At 48.6% G+C, this 14,940-nt stretch overlaps 6 protein-coding genes across 6 annotated transcripts; 4 read left to right on the top strand and 2 right to left on the bottom strand.

The window, feature by feature from the left end:
• Positions 1 to 223: 223 nt before the first annotated feature.
• N7462_005911 (SPla/RYanodine receptor SPRY) lies at positions 224 to 1,949 on the bottom strand (the record flags this gene model as incomplete). Its single annotated transcript, XM_057077629.1, has 3 exons — positions 224 to 1,011; positions 1,084 to 1,389; positions 1,466 to 1,949. The coding sequence occupies 3 exons, from the start codon at positions 1,947 to 1,949 to the stop codon at positions 224 to 226; spliced, it is 1,578 nt and encodes a 525-aa protein (XP_056933209.1).
• Positions 1,950 to 2,551: 602 nt separating this feature from the next.
• N7462_005912 (aminopeptidase P family protein) lies at positions 2,552 to 4,260 on the top strand (the record flags this gene model as incomplete). The annotated part of the gene is made up of 3 exons (XM_057077630.1): positions 2,552 to 2,783; positions 2,856 to 3,824; positions 3,893 to 4,260. The coding sequence occupies 3 exons, from the start codon at positions 2,552 to 2,554 to the stop codon at positions 4,258 to 4,260; spliced, it is 1,569 nt and encodes a 522-aa protein (XP_056933210.1).
• Positions 4,261 to 5,325: 1,065 nt separating this feature from the next.
• On the bottom strand, positions 5,326 to 6,039 carry N7462_005913 (uncharacterized protein; the record flags this gene model as incomplete). The annotated part of the gene is made up of 4 exons (XM_057077631.1): positions 5,326 to 5,365; positions 5,426 to 5,464; positions 5,541 to 5,561; positions 5,933 to 6,039. The coding sequence occupies 4 exons, from the start codon at positions 6,037 to 6,039 to the stop codon at positions 5,326 to 5,328; spliced, it is 207 nt and encodes a 68-aa protein (XP_056933211.1).
• Positions 6,040 to 7,434: 1,395 nt separating this feature from the next.
• N7462_005914 (uncharacterized protein) lies at positions 7,435 to 9,555 on the top strand (the record flags this gene model as incomplete). The annotated part of the gene is made up of 6 exons (XM_057077632.1): positions 7,435 to 7,652; positions 7,803 to 7,839; positions 7,899 to 8,039; positions 8,099 to 8,405; positions 8,460 to 9,027; positions 9,081 to 9,555. The coding sequence occupies 6 exons, from the start codon at positions 7,435 to 7,437 to the stop codon at positions 9,553 to 9,555; spliced, it is 1,746 nt and encodes a 581-aa protein (XP_056933212.1).
• A 1,168-nt stretch (positions 9,556 to 10,723) lies between these two features.
• On the top strand, positions 10,724 to 11,664 carry N7462_005915 (uncharacterized protein; the record flags this gene model as incomplete). Its single annotated transcript, XM_057077633.1, has 2 exons — positions 10,724 to 11,028; positions 11,133 to 11,664. 2 exons carry the CDS (start codon positions 10,724 to 10,726, stop codon positions 11,662 to 11,664), a joined length of 837 nt encoding a protein of 278 aa, XP_056933213.1.
• A 1,880-nt stretch (positions 11,665 to 13,544) lies between these two features.
• N7462_005916 (uncharacterized protein) lies at positions 13,545 to 14,031 on the top strand (the record flags this gene model as incomplete). The annotated part of the gene is made up of 2 exons (XM_057077634.1): positions 13,545 to 13,939; positions 14,004 to 14,031. 2 exons carry the CDS (start codon positions 13,545 to 13,547, stop codon positions 14,029 to 14,031), a joined length of 423 nt encoding a protein of 140 aa, XP_056933214.1.
• Between the last annotated feature and the right edge of the window lie 909 nt (positions 14,032 to 14,940).

The following is a 14,940-nucleotide window of genomic DNA, read 5'->3' on the forward strand; positions in this document are numbered from 1 at the left end:
AGAGAAAAAAAGAAGACAAAAAGATAAATCCTATCAACCAGTCCTCCCAAGTTGCTGTAACGCCATCCGTGGACTCGCTAGTAAGAACGTCAAAGAAGTGATAATTTGAGTGAGAGTTAAGTCCTGTTCAAAACCATTGGATAGACCATGCCAGGGTATTTATGTTCAAAGCGAGGACATATCAAAAAAAAAGGCGGGGTGTTGGGCGAGTTGAGGTGTTGCTTTAATGATAATCATTCAATTCTCGATCAATCACGGCTTGATAACTCGGCAAGTTTTGAGAGTCCGGCTCGGCCGAGTTATCCGGAGGGGGCCTGGCTTGTGCAGAGGCACGAGATGGGGGAAATTCTAAAGACGCATCGCTTCCTCTGCGGCTGCTTCCCGGGCTGGAATACTCTGGAGGAAGAATCCCATGCTCATCTGGCTCCCCAGGCAAGGGAGCTTCGTCGACCGCAATACGGCTGGAGCCCTCGCCAGCATCTTCGTTAGAAGGAATATGAGCGAGTTGAGCAAGGGAGATATCGGTTGGCGATCGAATTGGACCGGGGCTGACCGCCGGCGAAATCCCGACACTGGAGCTTCTTGCAGTGTGAGTCTGATAGACCCGCTGTGAAATCTGAGCCGCGCTTTCTCGGCCTGACTCCAACAAAATACTGCCTTGCTCGCTTCCATACGGTGGCGGCGGTGCGAGGCTGCCCGTCATGGGGGCCAGACCCCATTTCTTCACATTAGCCTCAATGAACACAAACCCCATTTGGCCGAAATTAACGTGGACGCTGCAGGGACCGTTGGCGCCAACCGTGGGGAACAGGTTTTGAGTGCGGTAGTTGTGGACGACATCTTCAAGCTTCTTGCCGTTGCGGGTAAAGAATATTGTACCTGATCGCGGGCGGTAACCGACGCCGATCACATCGCCTTGGAGAAGTGGAGGACCATATGAAGTCGGGATGAATGGCTGGTTGTGTCGGCGATGGCCAGATGATTGATAGGCAACGGAGGTTTTGTGGAAGCCTAGAGCAATTAGCGGACCGAACCAACTCCCCCAGTCATCACTCATGCTGGAACGGAATATTAGTAACATACCAGGCATTCGGAAAAGAGGATATGGCTTGGTGGTAAGACCGACACCAATCATTGTGGACTCGGGCTTATCGTAGATCTTGGCTTCCCAGTAGTAGACCTCATTCTGCTTGGGAATGGGCAGATTGGTCTGGACACTACATTCAGAATCGAAAAACTCGATCTCTGTACGACCTTCCACGAAACAGTTGGCGATTTCGAGTTCGGGCTGAAATTCCCATGCGGAGACGCCCTTCTCTTGGATGGCAAGGAACTGTGATAACGAGATATCGGTTTGCATGGACTCTGGGGGATTGGCTTGGACAAATGCTACATGAAAAAGATCAGTAAGAACAACAAGGTAACCCAAGGCCCGCAATATTCCAGGCCAGAAGAAAGTGTTTACCTTTTGCTCGCAGGTATTCTGACCGTGTCAGATCATCCATCGTCTCCAACGCTGCCTCCTCTTCGCGCGCAAATGCTTGTTCGTCATCATATTCACCCGGACGACCAATGCGGTCGAGCATTATGCGCCCGCGGCGAGTATATTTGAAGAAAAAGAAAATCGCAAGGACGATGAATGCAACAGCCGCCGAGCCAAAAGCAGAGAGAATACCGATTAAGATGCCTTTCCCGGTCGAGCCGGACGAGTTGCCACCGGCGGCAAGAAGGCGTTCACCACCATCGTCGGAGGAAAGACTTGAAATGACATGCTGTAAATTCTCTTGTATCTGTTGTCGAGACAGGGAGGATGCGGTTTGGACCACGGTTGGGACGGTCTCAGTGACGGCGAGCCCGAGCGGTGACGTCGGGCTGCCGCCTATCACCGTTCTCAGCGTAGAGGGAAGGCCAGCGAGCGCATCGGGGCCCGATGCCTCAAGGCTCTGCATCGTTCATTGACTGACGAAGAATGAGAGAGGCGATATAGTCACCACGATCTATGCCAAAAAGAGAGGAAGAGAATGTGCGAGGAGGGTAGAGGGGGAGATCAAGAGAGAGAGAGAGAGAAGGCGGTTGAGGCGGTGATGGTCGAAGCAGATCAAGTGAGATCAAGTGGGCGCGGGCGGATAAAAGCGCCCGGGGTTATCTAAGACGCTTCCGGCACAACTTACCACTTTCCCAACCCAACGATGTGACTCCAACCGATTTATCTACTCTTGGGCGCGCGCTACCTGCAAGGTCCAGTCCATTGAATTTGGACTCCTTTTCCTCCTGCAGACCCAGGATCGTGGATCGGATGTGTCCTTCTCTCTAAGTTCGTTGGTGCAGCCCGCGCCCTGGGACCCATACTGAACCTGTCATCTGGAATGGCGGTATCCGAGGGGGTCGTACAGACGGGCCATCCCTACTCAGGATAAGCCTCCTTCTCTCCACTCTCCTCTCGCCTCTCGCCCTTTTCCCCCTCCCTCTTCTCCTCGTGGCTCCTTGCGTGGCTCGGGGCGACCCCTCTCATTTGGCATTTAGTGTTCATTTCTTGTGCCGTAATCAGACAATGCGTGCGAAGCCCTCCGGCGCTTCCCTCGACTCCTTGGCAGGCCCGCCTGGAGTCGATGTCATCATCAACTCCGTTGACGCCTATCGGATTCGTCTTGCTGTCTCAGGCACCTCCTGCGATAAATACCCAGGTACGTCTCACCTCCTTTTCGCCCAGGTTCAGGGGCATTCCGCAAGGTCAACCAACTATCGCGACTCCTTTGGCGCCCTCCAGCAATCCGCCTTTCCTGGTCTGCGGAAGCCCGACCGTCCGATCTTATCGACGCGAAGCTGATCCGGATTGTTTCCTTGTGCCTCCCCAGCCAAACAACATGCCCGCAAAGTTGCCCGCAAACTCGGAATTTCCCACGGCTTGATATTTCTCGCCGGTCAGCCCACAATCAACTGGCGCGACTCGGACCAATCACGCCCGTTCCGACAACGTCGATATTTCTACTACCTTAGTGGCGTGGATGAGCCTGACTGCACTCTCACGTACGATGTTGGATTTGATACCTTGACCCTGTATGTGCCGGATTTCGACCTTCATCAAGCGATCTGGATGGGCCCAACTTTATCGCGTGAGGATGCGCAGGATCGCTATGATGTCGATCGAGTTCTATATCAGTCATCTCTCAGGGCAGAGTTAGAATCATGGTTGATCGAACGGGTCCAGAACAGCTTGCTTTACATGGTACATGAATCGGAGACTCCCACAGGGTTGCCTGCAGAGCTCCCGCTAGACACTAAGCAGCTTATGCCAGCTATGGATGCCGCGCGGGGTGTCAAGGATGAACATGAAATTCGCATGATCCGCCAGGCTAATAAAGTCTCTGGGCTTGCGCACCGGAAAATTCTGGAGAGTATTACCGAGATGTCTAATGAGTCCCAGATTGAAGGCCTATTCCTTGATACTTGCATCTCACACGGAGCTCGGAATCAGGCATATCAGATTATCGCGGCGTCGGGGCCGAACGCGGCGGTTCTACATTACGCCCGAAATAATGAATCTCTCAGTAAAAAGCCTCTTGTCTGTCTGGATGCTGGCGCAGAGTGGAACTGCTATGCCAGCGACGTGACACGAACATTCCCTCTATCTAGTCAGTGGCCCAGCAAATACACTGCGGACATCTATCATCTAGTTGAGCTTATGCAAGAGGAGTGTATTAAAAGAATTCGACGGGGCACTCGCTTCTTATCTCTGCATGATTTGGCTCACGATATCGCCATTGATGGGCTCCTCGCCTTGGGGGTTTTGAAAGGCGGCTCCCATTCTGAGATTCGTGCATCGGGTGCATCGAAGGTCTTTTCCCCCACGGTCTTGGCCATCACGTTGGCCTCGAAGTACACGATGTATCAGAATCCTCCATCATGGCGCTGCATCCCGACTTTGATCACGACCAATACGGGGCCGTTCTAAATCCTGCGGTGTGTCTTGCACCCTGCACAATGTCTGCTCCATTGTTGGAGGAAGGTATGGTCGTGACCGTGGAGCCGGGCCTCTACTTTTCATCTCTGGCTCTCGCGAATGCTCGCAAGCAACCACTCGCTCGATACATTGACTTTGATGTTGCTGAGAAGTATGTCCATATCGGTGGTGTGCGCATCGAAGATGATATTTTGGTAACCGCGAATGGCTATGAAAACCTCACAACTGCTCCCAAGGGAGAAGAAATGCTTGCCATAATTCAAGCTTCCATGCAAAGGGTAGATATTCAGGGTCAATAGGTATATCATATTATAAATGGAACACCCTATGGGTATCTCGGATTAGTCTTCTTGATGGTATCAGTGGCTGTCATACAGATGGAGGAGTCGTATATGCAACCTCGGGTCATGGGTGTAATGTATTTACTACAGCTTCTCCTACTGAAGCAGCCAATCTCACCCATCCAAGTTGGTCGTATTTCGGTGCTTTTTTTTTGTCTATGTTGACCCGGATTTCAACCTTCGATAGGAAAAGGTAGGGATTTGGTTTTTGGGGGGGGGGGGGATATATTCGTATTCTCGTTGAGAGGGTCGAGGATAAGCCCATTGGACATAGTCAATCATAGTAGGTTATATTATATATATTCGGATTACATCTACCACCTAAAGGGATCAATTTACCTTTCTCCCACGAGCGATGGTTATATGACGAGTCACCACTCATAGCTTCAAGCCAATGTTGTAAGAGCTAAGCTTGACACAACAGAAGAGAACTCCAAAATATCGGTCCAGTCCATAAGAGGATGATTACTCAAGATAAACTTAGTGGGTAACATTTATATAGTCAAGTTCTCAGGCCCACATATCAACTGAAGCCTCCATAGCTCAGTTGGTAGAGCGTTGCACTAGTAATGCAAAGGTCAGTCGTTCGAATCGGCTTGGAGGCATTTCATTTTTGTCATTTTGCCTACTTCATTCAATCCATCCATCATCATCACATTCTCATTCATTTACTTTTTTACTACTATTATTTTGTTTATTATTATCGATACACTGCATTTTTTTTCTCGAATACCTCTATCTGAAAAATCAACAAAATAGCAGTTCGAATTGAATCAAACGTGTATTTACTCTTGCTCTCGTTCTTTCGCGTTTCTACGCCAACTGGGAAGGAAGGGTGGAAGCGTAGCCGTTTTCAGCTCCCAGAAAACGATTATGGCTAGTTTCTTTTTTCAATTTTACAATCAGAACCCTGTATTGAAATCAATAAAGAAAGGAACGAAAAGTCATTGCCTTCCTAACTTTGATTTATTCACTTTAGTTCCATCTTGCAGAACCAGTAGCATGGCCGCCAATTCAATCAAATCACTTCTTCCCCTTGGTGACCTCCGTGACCTCGATATCACTGTGAATCATTCAGTTCTTGAACAAAGGGGACATTGATTTTGCATAATGATGGACTTACAAGATGAGCCTAGAGTTTGGTGGAATTTTGCCCTTCCGCCTGTGTAGAAGGATAATGTTAGAACATCTCGAGGTGGCGATATTAAGAACTATTCAGATAGTTCGTTTCAACATACTCAGTGCCATAGGCATCATTCCTAGAAGTGAACGTTAGTAGATTCTCAAATTGCCTTGTTCGCCAGGAGAAAACTGACGGTTCGATAACTAATCTTGTCTTCGTTTCACCCACGGCCATGCCCCTGATTGCATTATCCCAGCCTTGTCAAACAACATTAGCGATCCAGTTCGTGGTAAGATTGGCAAGCCCAAACGATATAGAAATAAACATAAGAGTCCTCCCATAGAATCAGCATGAAGAGGTTACCTGTGATGACTTGACCTGCCCCCAGCGTGAAGGGCAAAGGGCCACGCTTAGGCGCCCTCGAAGAATCAAATCTATTGATCTAGGTCAGTTTCCACAGAAATCAAATACCGACCTCACCGGTCATCGGGGTAATGTGCAGCTTACTGCTTGCCCTTCTTATCGGCGCTTTTCGGATCGTGGAGCCAGCCCGTGTAGTGGATGGAGACCTTATCCCCGTCCTCTGCTATGACTCTGTTCCCGTCGTCACTCATATTGAAGATCTTGTTTGCCGGAGAAGGTAGGCACTCAGTCGAAAGCAGAATGGAGGGGTTGAAGTGGATCGGCGATCGTTGATTCTCTGGATTTTTTTTTCGTGGCGGGAAGCGGGGGAGCGGTTACTGTAGCCGACGGCATAATACGTACGTAAGGAAGGATAACTTGATTTGCCCGATGAAGTACGGGAAAGCATCGTTTATTATTATTATTATTATTATTATTATTATTTTAAGAAAGACAATCTATGCTCGAATAGAAGAACATGCTAGGTGTATGTATATATAACCCTTCAAAATAATTGTATTAATATGATTCAAACTTAGATTCCAGGTTCCTGTTAATACTAGTATTTTGAGGGTGACCTTGGGAAATATAAGCGGACAAACCTTTCTCAAATATCGCTGGGAGATGATCGTAATGCATACACATGTATCATAGTCAATAAATACGAGAAAATGATTAATAGTTAGCGGCATAATTTATCTCACAAATAATATCATAAAAGTTTGTCTAATACGGCTGTTACCCTCCAAGCCAGGCCACCTGACCCTATGGCACCTTCTCAGCTAGTTTAGAGGATAACCAATATGACCACCTTTACATCTTCTGACTCTGTCACAACGGCACTCACATATCAGTGCTCGCATTGGCGTTGCTGCGTAAAAATGCCCTGTACCTATACAGATCTGACAGAATGCTAAGACAGGATCTCAGAGGAGCCGGGGGGGGGGGGGGGCATGAGGGGAAATCCTGTAGATTACCAGGGGCCCCCACTAATTAAACTTGAAATCGCCAATGAGCGATGGGATGAGCACCATAGACCAGTCTCAGGAGCCCTCTCGAACAAAACCTGATTTTGGATTGGACCTGTGCGATAAAAGACTGCCATTTATCGGGTATAGTGGTCGATTCTTGTTTCTAAAACTTGTTTGGGATTCCCACCTTACCCCAGTAGCTACATAGCTTAGCAGGAGCGGTAAATCTTCCAATAAGAATTCGGCTGGAGATGCTTGATTTAGATGTTGATATTCATCCAGGACAGCCGGAAGAATTCTCAACCAGATGGAAAGAGGTAATACTATTGTAGTTCAGGGGTAATATTGAGTGGCTGACGAAGAAGTCGGAGATCCGTCGGGGTCATTTCTACATTGGACGAAAAAGGATCATAGATAAGGCCCATTATTTCCTGGTCCAATTGGCGCAGTTGAGGTCGGTGAGTAATCTATGGATCCTACCTTCCGGATTGATCCTAGCGAGATGCACGGGAGGTATATAGAATCGCCGATCGATCCCCAACCGTGCGGGGTTGTCCTTTGTTTGTTTTTATTTAAGATCAGTAAAGGGCCTGGGCTCCTCGCCTGGTCAGTCTGATCGAATTTTCATTGGGTAAAATGGGGCCCTATACGAGTGTGTCGGTAGCAGCGGTTTTGTTCGCGCAGTATGCTGCAGCTCAATTTGTGCCGGCACCGACCGATTTGATCAAGAAGGAAGGTCATGCTGGTATTAATGTCCGATACAAAGAGGTTCCGGCTGGAATCTGCGAGCAAGACGCAAGTGTCAAGAGCTATTCCGGCTATGCCGATGTTGATGATAATCAGCACATTTTCTGGTAAGCATTTTTGCCTGATACATTGCATGGTGATGTATTCAGTTTCAATCTTCGAAAGAGCACACGAGCCAAAATCAACATTCTGCTTTGATCGCGTATAGTGACTAAGCCAGCATTTCCGGTCTAGTTTCAATCGGCTGACATATATAGGTGGTTTTTTGAGACTCGAAATGGAAACCCTAAAGATGTATGTTTTCATGCGTTTTAAAACACTTTAAACAGAGCTGTGACCAACATCCAATTTAGGCCCCTCTCACTGTCTGGATAAACGGAGGACCGGGGTCATCTTCAATGATTGGATTATTCCAAGAGCTTGGCCCATGCGGAGTTGATTATGACGGCAATGTGTACAACAACCCTTATTCGTGGAGTAACGTGAGCAATATGGTGAGTTTCATATGCCATGCTGGGCCATGAACTCGACTAATTTCACTGTAATGCATCAGCTTTTCATTGACCAGCCGACTACGGTTGGATTATCATATACGATTCCTGTTCCAGCATATCAGGATTCTGACGGTAATATTATTCAATTGCCAGATGAGACATGTCCTGATTATGCCGAGTCTTACGGTACATGCGGCACGTACTCCAAGTCGGATATAGCCTTGGTCCCCAACTCGACAGCAGGAGCGGCCCCAAACATGTGGAAGACTTTGCAAGGGTTCATGGGAGCTTTCCCACAGTACTCAAGGAATGGTTTCAATTTTGCTACGGAGAGTTATGGAGGCCACTATGGCCCCGTGTTCAACGGTAAGAGTTGAGTTCTTGGAGATGCATAGTCGAAGAAAGGCTAACTTTGAACAGAGTATTTCCTGGAGCAGAACTCGAAAAAGATCCCCGGTGCCATCAATATTGAGCTTGAGACAGTTCTCATCGGAAATGGCTGGTTCGACCCTCTGATCCAATATCAAGCCTACTATAACTTCTCCGTTTACCCCGGTAACACATATGATTATGACCCATACAACGCTTCGGTGAAGGCAGAATGGTATAACAACCTCTATGGCAAGGGCAACTGTGTCGACCAGACGCTGGAGTGCTATGCTACAGGCCGAAATGACATCTGCGCGGCAGCAGATAGTTTTTGCGCCAATAAAGTGGAATCGATGTATGATAACTACTCTGGACGCGATGAGTACGATATGCGCGAATTGACCCCCGACCCATTTCCCTACGAATTCTACGTGGATTACCTCAATAGCCCCAAGGTTCAAGCGGCAATTGGTGCATACCAAAACTTTTCCGAATATTCCTATACGGTCGGAAACGGATTCAGCAGCACAGGAGATGATGACCGTGAGTCTCATACGATCGAGGATATGAAGAAGCTATTGGAGGCGGGTGTGCAGGTCGTGATGTATTTCGGGGATGCGTAAGCTCTGTTTTATCTAAGAGCTGTGGAATCGTGACTAATTTGGATACTAGTGACTTTAACTGCAATTGGCTTGGTGGACAAGTTGTCGCAGAAGAAATCGACGCTCCGGGTTACAAGAAGGCGGGATTCGTGAATCTAACCACGTCAGATGGAATTGTCCATGGCCAAGTTCGGCAAAGCGACCTGTACGCCTTTGTGCGAATTTACGAGTCGGGTCATGAAGTCCCATTCTACCAGCCCCTAGCTGCCCTGGAGTTCTTTGAGAGAGCGCTCGGGAAGAAGGATATCGCGACTGGAAAAAGGAAGGTTACGCAGCACGGCGGCTACCACACTGTGGGTACCCCAACAAGCGACTACCGCGAGGGAAACAGCACGATCGTTTTTGAAGTACTCGATAGCAGTGCTATCTACAATACGACTCTGAATGGGCCTAATCCCTCTACCTCCACGGCTCGCAAGGAAATCAAGCGGGCGGAGCTGAAGAGAAAGCTACGAAGACACAGTCAGGGAATGCGGCCGATGTGAAGACACAGAGGCTGAGTAGAAGAGCAGATCACCATATTGACTGATTGTTATAGTACCTTTACTTTCGATTCTCATAGGATTAGCTCTAGAATCAACCTCAAACTCCACTCTTGACGTGGAGAGAAAACACCAAATATTCCATCAAGGGTACTCTTCTACAAGGGGATGTCAGTTTGATCTACTACTCAGGCAACATTAAACAAGCAGCGCTTGGAAGAACCAAGGCCTCGTATGATGATATGTATGATACGGAATCATCTAGGATAGCTTTAGAGGGATGATGGTCATAAGTCAGTGAAAACCAACAGAACGGCTCATTTACTCGACAAACAGAATCGATTGACCAAGGGCATCTGCAGATTTTTGCAAAATCCTCCACTCAACGTCAAAAGTCCCTTTTGATGATCAGCCTCTAGCCACTCTCCCTACGATGGCATCTCGGTCTCGAGAACTCCCCATATATCGGCATTGATTTCGGGGTATCTATACAGCTGTATGGGCTGATTATCTATGACCGGCACGTAGATCTGTAGCGCAGATCGCTCCCACATTTCAAGATCGATACCGTTATTAAACATTTCCGCAAGTACAGATTTTCCAAACCCTATGCAATACATAAGAACGTTCAGAAAAAAGGCCAACGCGAAAACTACTACAGCCATCGCACTCGGTATCGAAAACCAAAGCATCCATGCCAAGGTTCGAAAAAAAGCCCGCAGCATGCGATGGCATTGATGATAAATGAGAGTAGAGGAAGAAGCCTGGAGCTACTGGGTCAAATCCCTGATTGGTTGAGGTTAGAATGGCCATGAATTGACTCGGAAGAGACAGAAAGTGGGAACGCATACGAACAACGTCGATCGCTCGGCTTCGGCTTCGTATTCGTACTCCATACCCATAGGGGAAAACGGGACACATCTTACACGTATCAGAAGGGGAATGATTTTCAATCAACGAAGCCTATGTGGTGCAATGTACAGGCAAAACCCACTGATTTATGTCAATGCATCGGATAGTAGGCATGCCGGTACTCCTTATTGCTGCAGATCGACACGACTCAAATATCCTGGCCTCCCCCGGGCTACATGGGGCTGTATTTCTTTGGCAGTGCTCACTATAGTGGAGCATTCTATATATTTCCTCGTTACTCTGCTATTACTTGAACACCATGGCAGCTGCTATATCTAAAAATGTTCAGACAGAGCTGGTTTTCTGGAACCGGATGCCCGACCAACAGCTGGTGGTGGATTTCACAAAAGCCTCACCGAAAGACTGCATGATGGCGATCACAGCACCAGACCAGAAACACCAAGTCCAGGTGCAAGATGTTCGAGGCCAGGAGGCTGAATTCTGTTTGGACCAGAATGGGTTTCAGTTTGTGTGGCATGACCTGCCCGAGATTGAAGGTGCGGCCGACCCAGCACGCGTAGAGTCTGTCATCATTCCTAAAACAGAGGAGCTAGTGCGGAAAGTGTAAGTGCACATGCATGCGTTGAGAGAGAGCTGTCATTTTTGTGGGCTGATATCCACCTATTGACTGTGCTGTTTGCTATTCGCTAACTATCCCTGGATGTCAGAACGGGCGCCACACGAACAATCACCTTTGCTCACCGGGTGCGCTGCTTCACGGCGGATGCGGCCCTGTTGGCTGATAACCGTGCACCTGCTCACAGTGTGCACTCCGATTTTACCCCTGCGGGAGCCCTCCAGCAGCTGTCATCGGTGATTAGGGATGACACCGAGCGGGCTCGCTTGATAGGCGGGCGGGTGCTGATCATCAACGTCTGGCGACCCCTGAAGACGGTGCAGCGCGACCCGCTGGCTGTCTGTGACTGGCGCACACTGGATTGGCAGCAAGACCGGATTGCAAATCGGTTGTTACTGCCTGATAGGTGGAATGAACTGGGTAAATATGCGTTCAACCCGGGCCAGCAGTGGTACTATCTGGGTGGCCAGCAACCGCAGGAGGCCCTCATTTTCAAGCAATTTGATAGCCAGCAAGCAGAAGTGGGTGGCATGACAGTGCCTCACACAGCATTTGTGGACCCGGATACAGTGGAGGCTCCTGCTAGGGAAAGTATTGAGATCAAGATGTTCGCATTTCTGTGACAGGGTCCACGTGTCGAGCCTGTTTCAAGTCGTGGAATAATGGAATGTGCAATGGACAATGTCATGAACGTGGTCCACACAGGTAGGATCGGCGCTGAGAAAGGGGGAGGCAAAAGAGCGATTGATTCCTCTTCTGGAGGTGAAAGAAGGCTACTTTATAGATCCCTAAGAAGATGCCCGTGAGCATTCTAGGCTAGCGCTGTCGAAATCACAAACAGAGATTGACAATTCAGCTAGAGAAAAAGAGGGGAGAAAATGAGCGAAGGGCACGGGAGGCTGTCTAGAGACACGGCCTAGATGCAAGTCACGGACGGCAAGGCAACGGCATGCGAGGGTCTTGGAATGTGTCTATTGGGGCCAATTGGGGACAGGTGGCACGACTGCCTGGAATGTGTAGTTCTAGACCACGTAGACCACGGGAACAGGCACGATTGGAAGTCAAGACATGGGAGTGTTCAAATTATTGGAACATTGGAGAGGTGATTTTGGGCCCTGCAAGTATGGAGTGGGAGGATTTGCAAATTGATTGAGAAGCGTGAACTCTCAAGGATTCACTGGTTGGTATGGGCGCTAATAGAAATGTCAATTCTATTCATATCACCATTCTGGAATTCACCGACTCAAAGAAATGAGCCATCGTCTATACTCTTTACTCTTTTTGTTTTCGCCCTTCTCTTCCCTTTTTAGGTTACTGTAATTAGTAGCGAAGGTGTGTGAGCTTGGATGGTATAGGCCTTTTTGATGACCATGGTAGGAGACTTTGTTAACTCTTTCCACTCTGACCCTGTTGGCTATTATTAGCTGTGCCTGTTGGTTTAGTTGTTAGGTTGTAGTTGGTGATGCGATGGTTGGCTTGTTAGGGTTTTGTTGGTCGGAGTTGGGGCTGCTTCCCCGAGATTCCTTGGGTGCTGATTTTGGCTTGTCCAGACGCTTGCTTCTAGTTGCGTTTTTTGCTTATTTTTTCTTTTTTATCTTGAGAAAACAACATAGAACCGACTAGAACCGGATCAAATACCAAACGTGCATTGAAATACTTTTCCCTTTTTTTCTTTCTCTTTTCGTTGCCTGATGTGATCTCCGTTCGGTCCGCACGGCACCCCCCTTCAACACCCCCGAAACCCCCAAGGCGCCCCCTAAATCCGACCCAATCACACCCCACCTCTCGTCATGGTGGACCCCCAAGGGCGCCCGGCGCCAATAAAAATGGAGTCTGCCCGGCATCGGAGCCACGCAGCTGTCAGAGCCCGACTGGCCGAGATTCCGCCCTGGCGTCATTTTTTTCTCTCTTGCGCACAGCCTGTTTCAGGCATTCTAGGCCCCATCGTAAAAGGGTGAAAAAAAAAGAATAAAACTTAGGAATCTGAAGAATTCGTCATGACCAGAACAAAGCAGAATAGGCGAGCACCTCATCCAATGTTGCGAGCACCTCGTTTCTTGGCTATATACCCAAGGAAGTTATGACTTTATAAGTCTAAAATCACGCGATGGGTTGGGGTCGCAGAATGACTCTGATCACGCCTTGCGCAAGCGCTAGCGCCAGGGTTTGGCGCCATTTTTGAAAACCATAAGGTGATCCAGAGGTGATCAGAAGGTGATCTGCCGGAATCACGGTGGTTCCACTGTGGGTCGGCCTGTTTTTTTCTTTTACGTGACTAGTGACTCACTTGCCGCCGACTCATACTCCTGGGGTACCCAAAGGGCAATCAGGCACCTTGTATAAAGAACTCCCTCCCCCCTGACACTTCAAGATCCGCTACCTCATCTCGTCCTTCCTTTTCAAGGGGGTGATGGTCACTCCCCTCCATCTTTAAACCCAAAAGTTCTTTGTTTGCCTCCGTCAGAGAAACCCCGTCTTCCTCTCCTAGCATCTCGGGAAGAGAATGGGCCAGCGACATAACCGACGCCGTACTCGTCCCCGTTCACACCGTGCCAATTCCATTGACGAAGCCTCTGCAGCTGCCTTGACTGCTGTAATTCCGCCTCCTGGATCTCCTGTGGCAGTGATAGCAACAATCTGGAGCCCTCAACCAACCTCTTGCGTCCATCCAAGTTCCGCCACTGCATGCATTTCACCTGGATCTCCGGTTCTGGCAGCCTCCGCCCCAACTTGGCACTATGGGTCTACGGACTGGAAGATCCCTGAAACTACATCGCAGTGGGATGGGGAGGGATTCGAGGCACAGCGATGTCGATTGTTCGGCGGCGAGCCGGGCGATGACGTGAGCCTCTGCTACCGCATGCTGGAGTACTTTGGTGGGCTCGACTATATTGATTCGTGAGTGACCCGATGTTTCTACCAACTCTTTGGTGATTCATCGTCTTTGTCTAACTCTGCCTAGATCAAGACACAGTACGCTGGGAGATTGAACGCTCTCTCTGACCAGCCGGAAATCCCCATAAAAATTCCTCAAAAAAAACCGATGATGATTTTCTTCTGCAATGATTTATGATTTTCATGCAACAACCACACTCGAAAAAAAATCTACCGTCGAATGCGGCCACAGGAATCTCTCAGAGTTCCTCCGCCGATTCCCACCCGCCGAGAGCCCGACAAGCCCGATTAGAACGCCAGATCCCATGGACCCCCCGGGTCCCCGACTTGAAGCAATGAAGATGTCTCCCTGGAGGCGATCGGATTGGTCCCCTTTGACCCGGCCATGTGGATCCTGGTTGACGGATTTTGCGTCCCCGACTTGGATGAGTCACCCGCGCCCTTGTCCCGCCAAGCCCTGGAGTGGTTGAGTTCGTATCTCACTTTGAGTCGTCTCGGTCGATGATGACTCAGTGGGGTGCTTGAGTTCCCGCTAGGACTGGCGAGGGCAGTTTGCGACGGCTTTTCCCATCTCCTGAACGCGGATCTTGTTCTGTCACCTGAGCTTCGTCATAGCAAAGTGGCAGCGAGGCAGCGGATATACTGGAGCAAAAGAAGACATTCGACGGATTACATTCTTCACTTCTCTCCAGTTTATAGGGAATATATTGAGGACCTGTTCATAATCAGGGCCCGTATAGCCTGTACAAAAATTTACACGAAATATTACTTGGCATCTTGCCCCATCTTGGATTATATTGAATCTTTCCTGTCTGCAACTTCTCTTCCATGATTTTGCCATCATTATTATTCTGGTAATTTGAAGTAACAGCGCTACTTATTGCACCTAAAGTGGAATTTCATTGGTCCAATAGCTCACTTGCTCCGTATGCCCAATCTATCATGTTCAATACACAAAAACTCCAAGAAATTTATTAATGGATAATCTCTCATTCAACTTTTGT

This window comes from Penicillium macrosclerotiorum, assembly GCF_028827735.1.
Source record: "Penicillium macrosclerotiorum strain IBT 26536 chromosome Unknown utg000006l_segment0_segment0, whole genome shotgun sequence".
NCBI classification, from domain to species: Eukaryota; Fungi; Ascomycota; class Eurotiomycetes; order Eurotiales; family Aspergillaceae; genus Penicillium; species Penicillium macrosclerotiorum.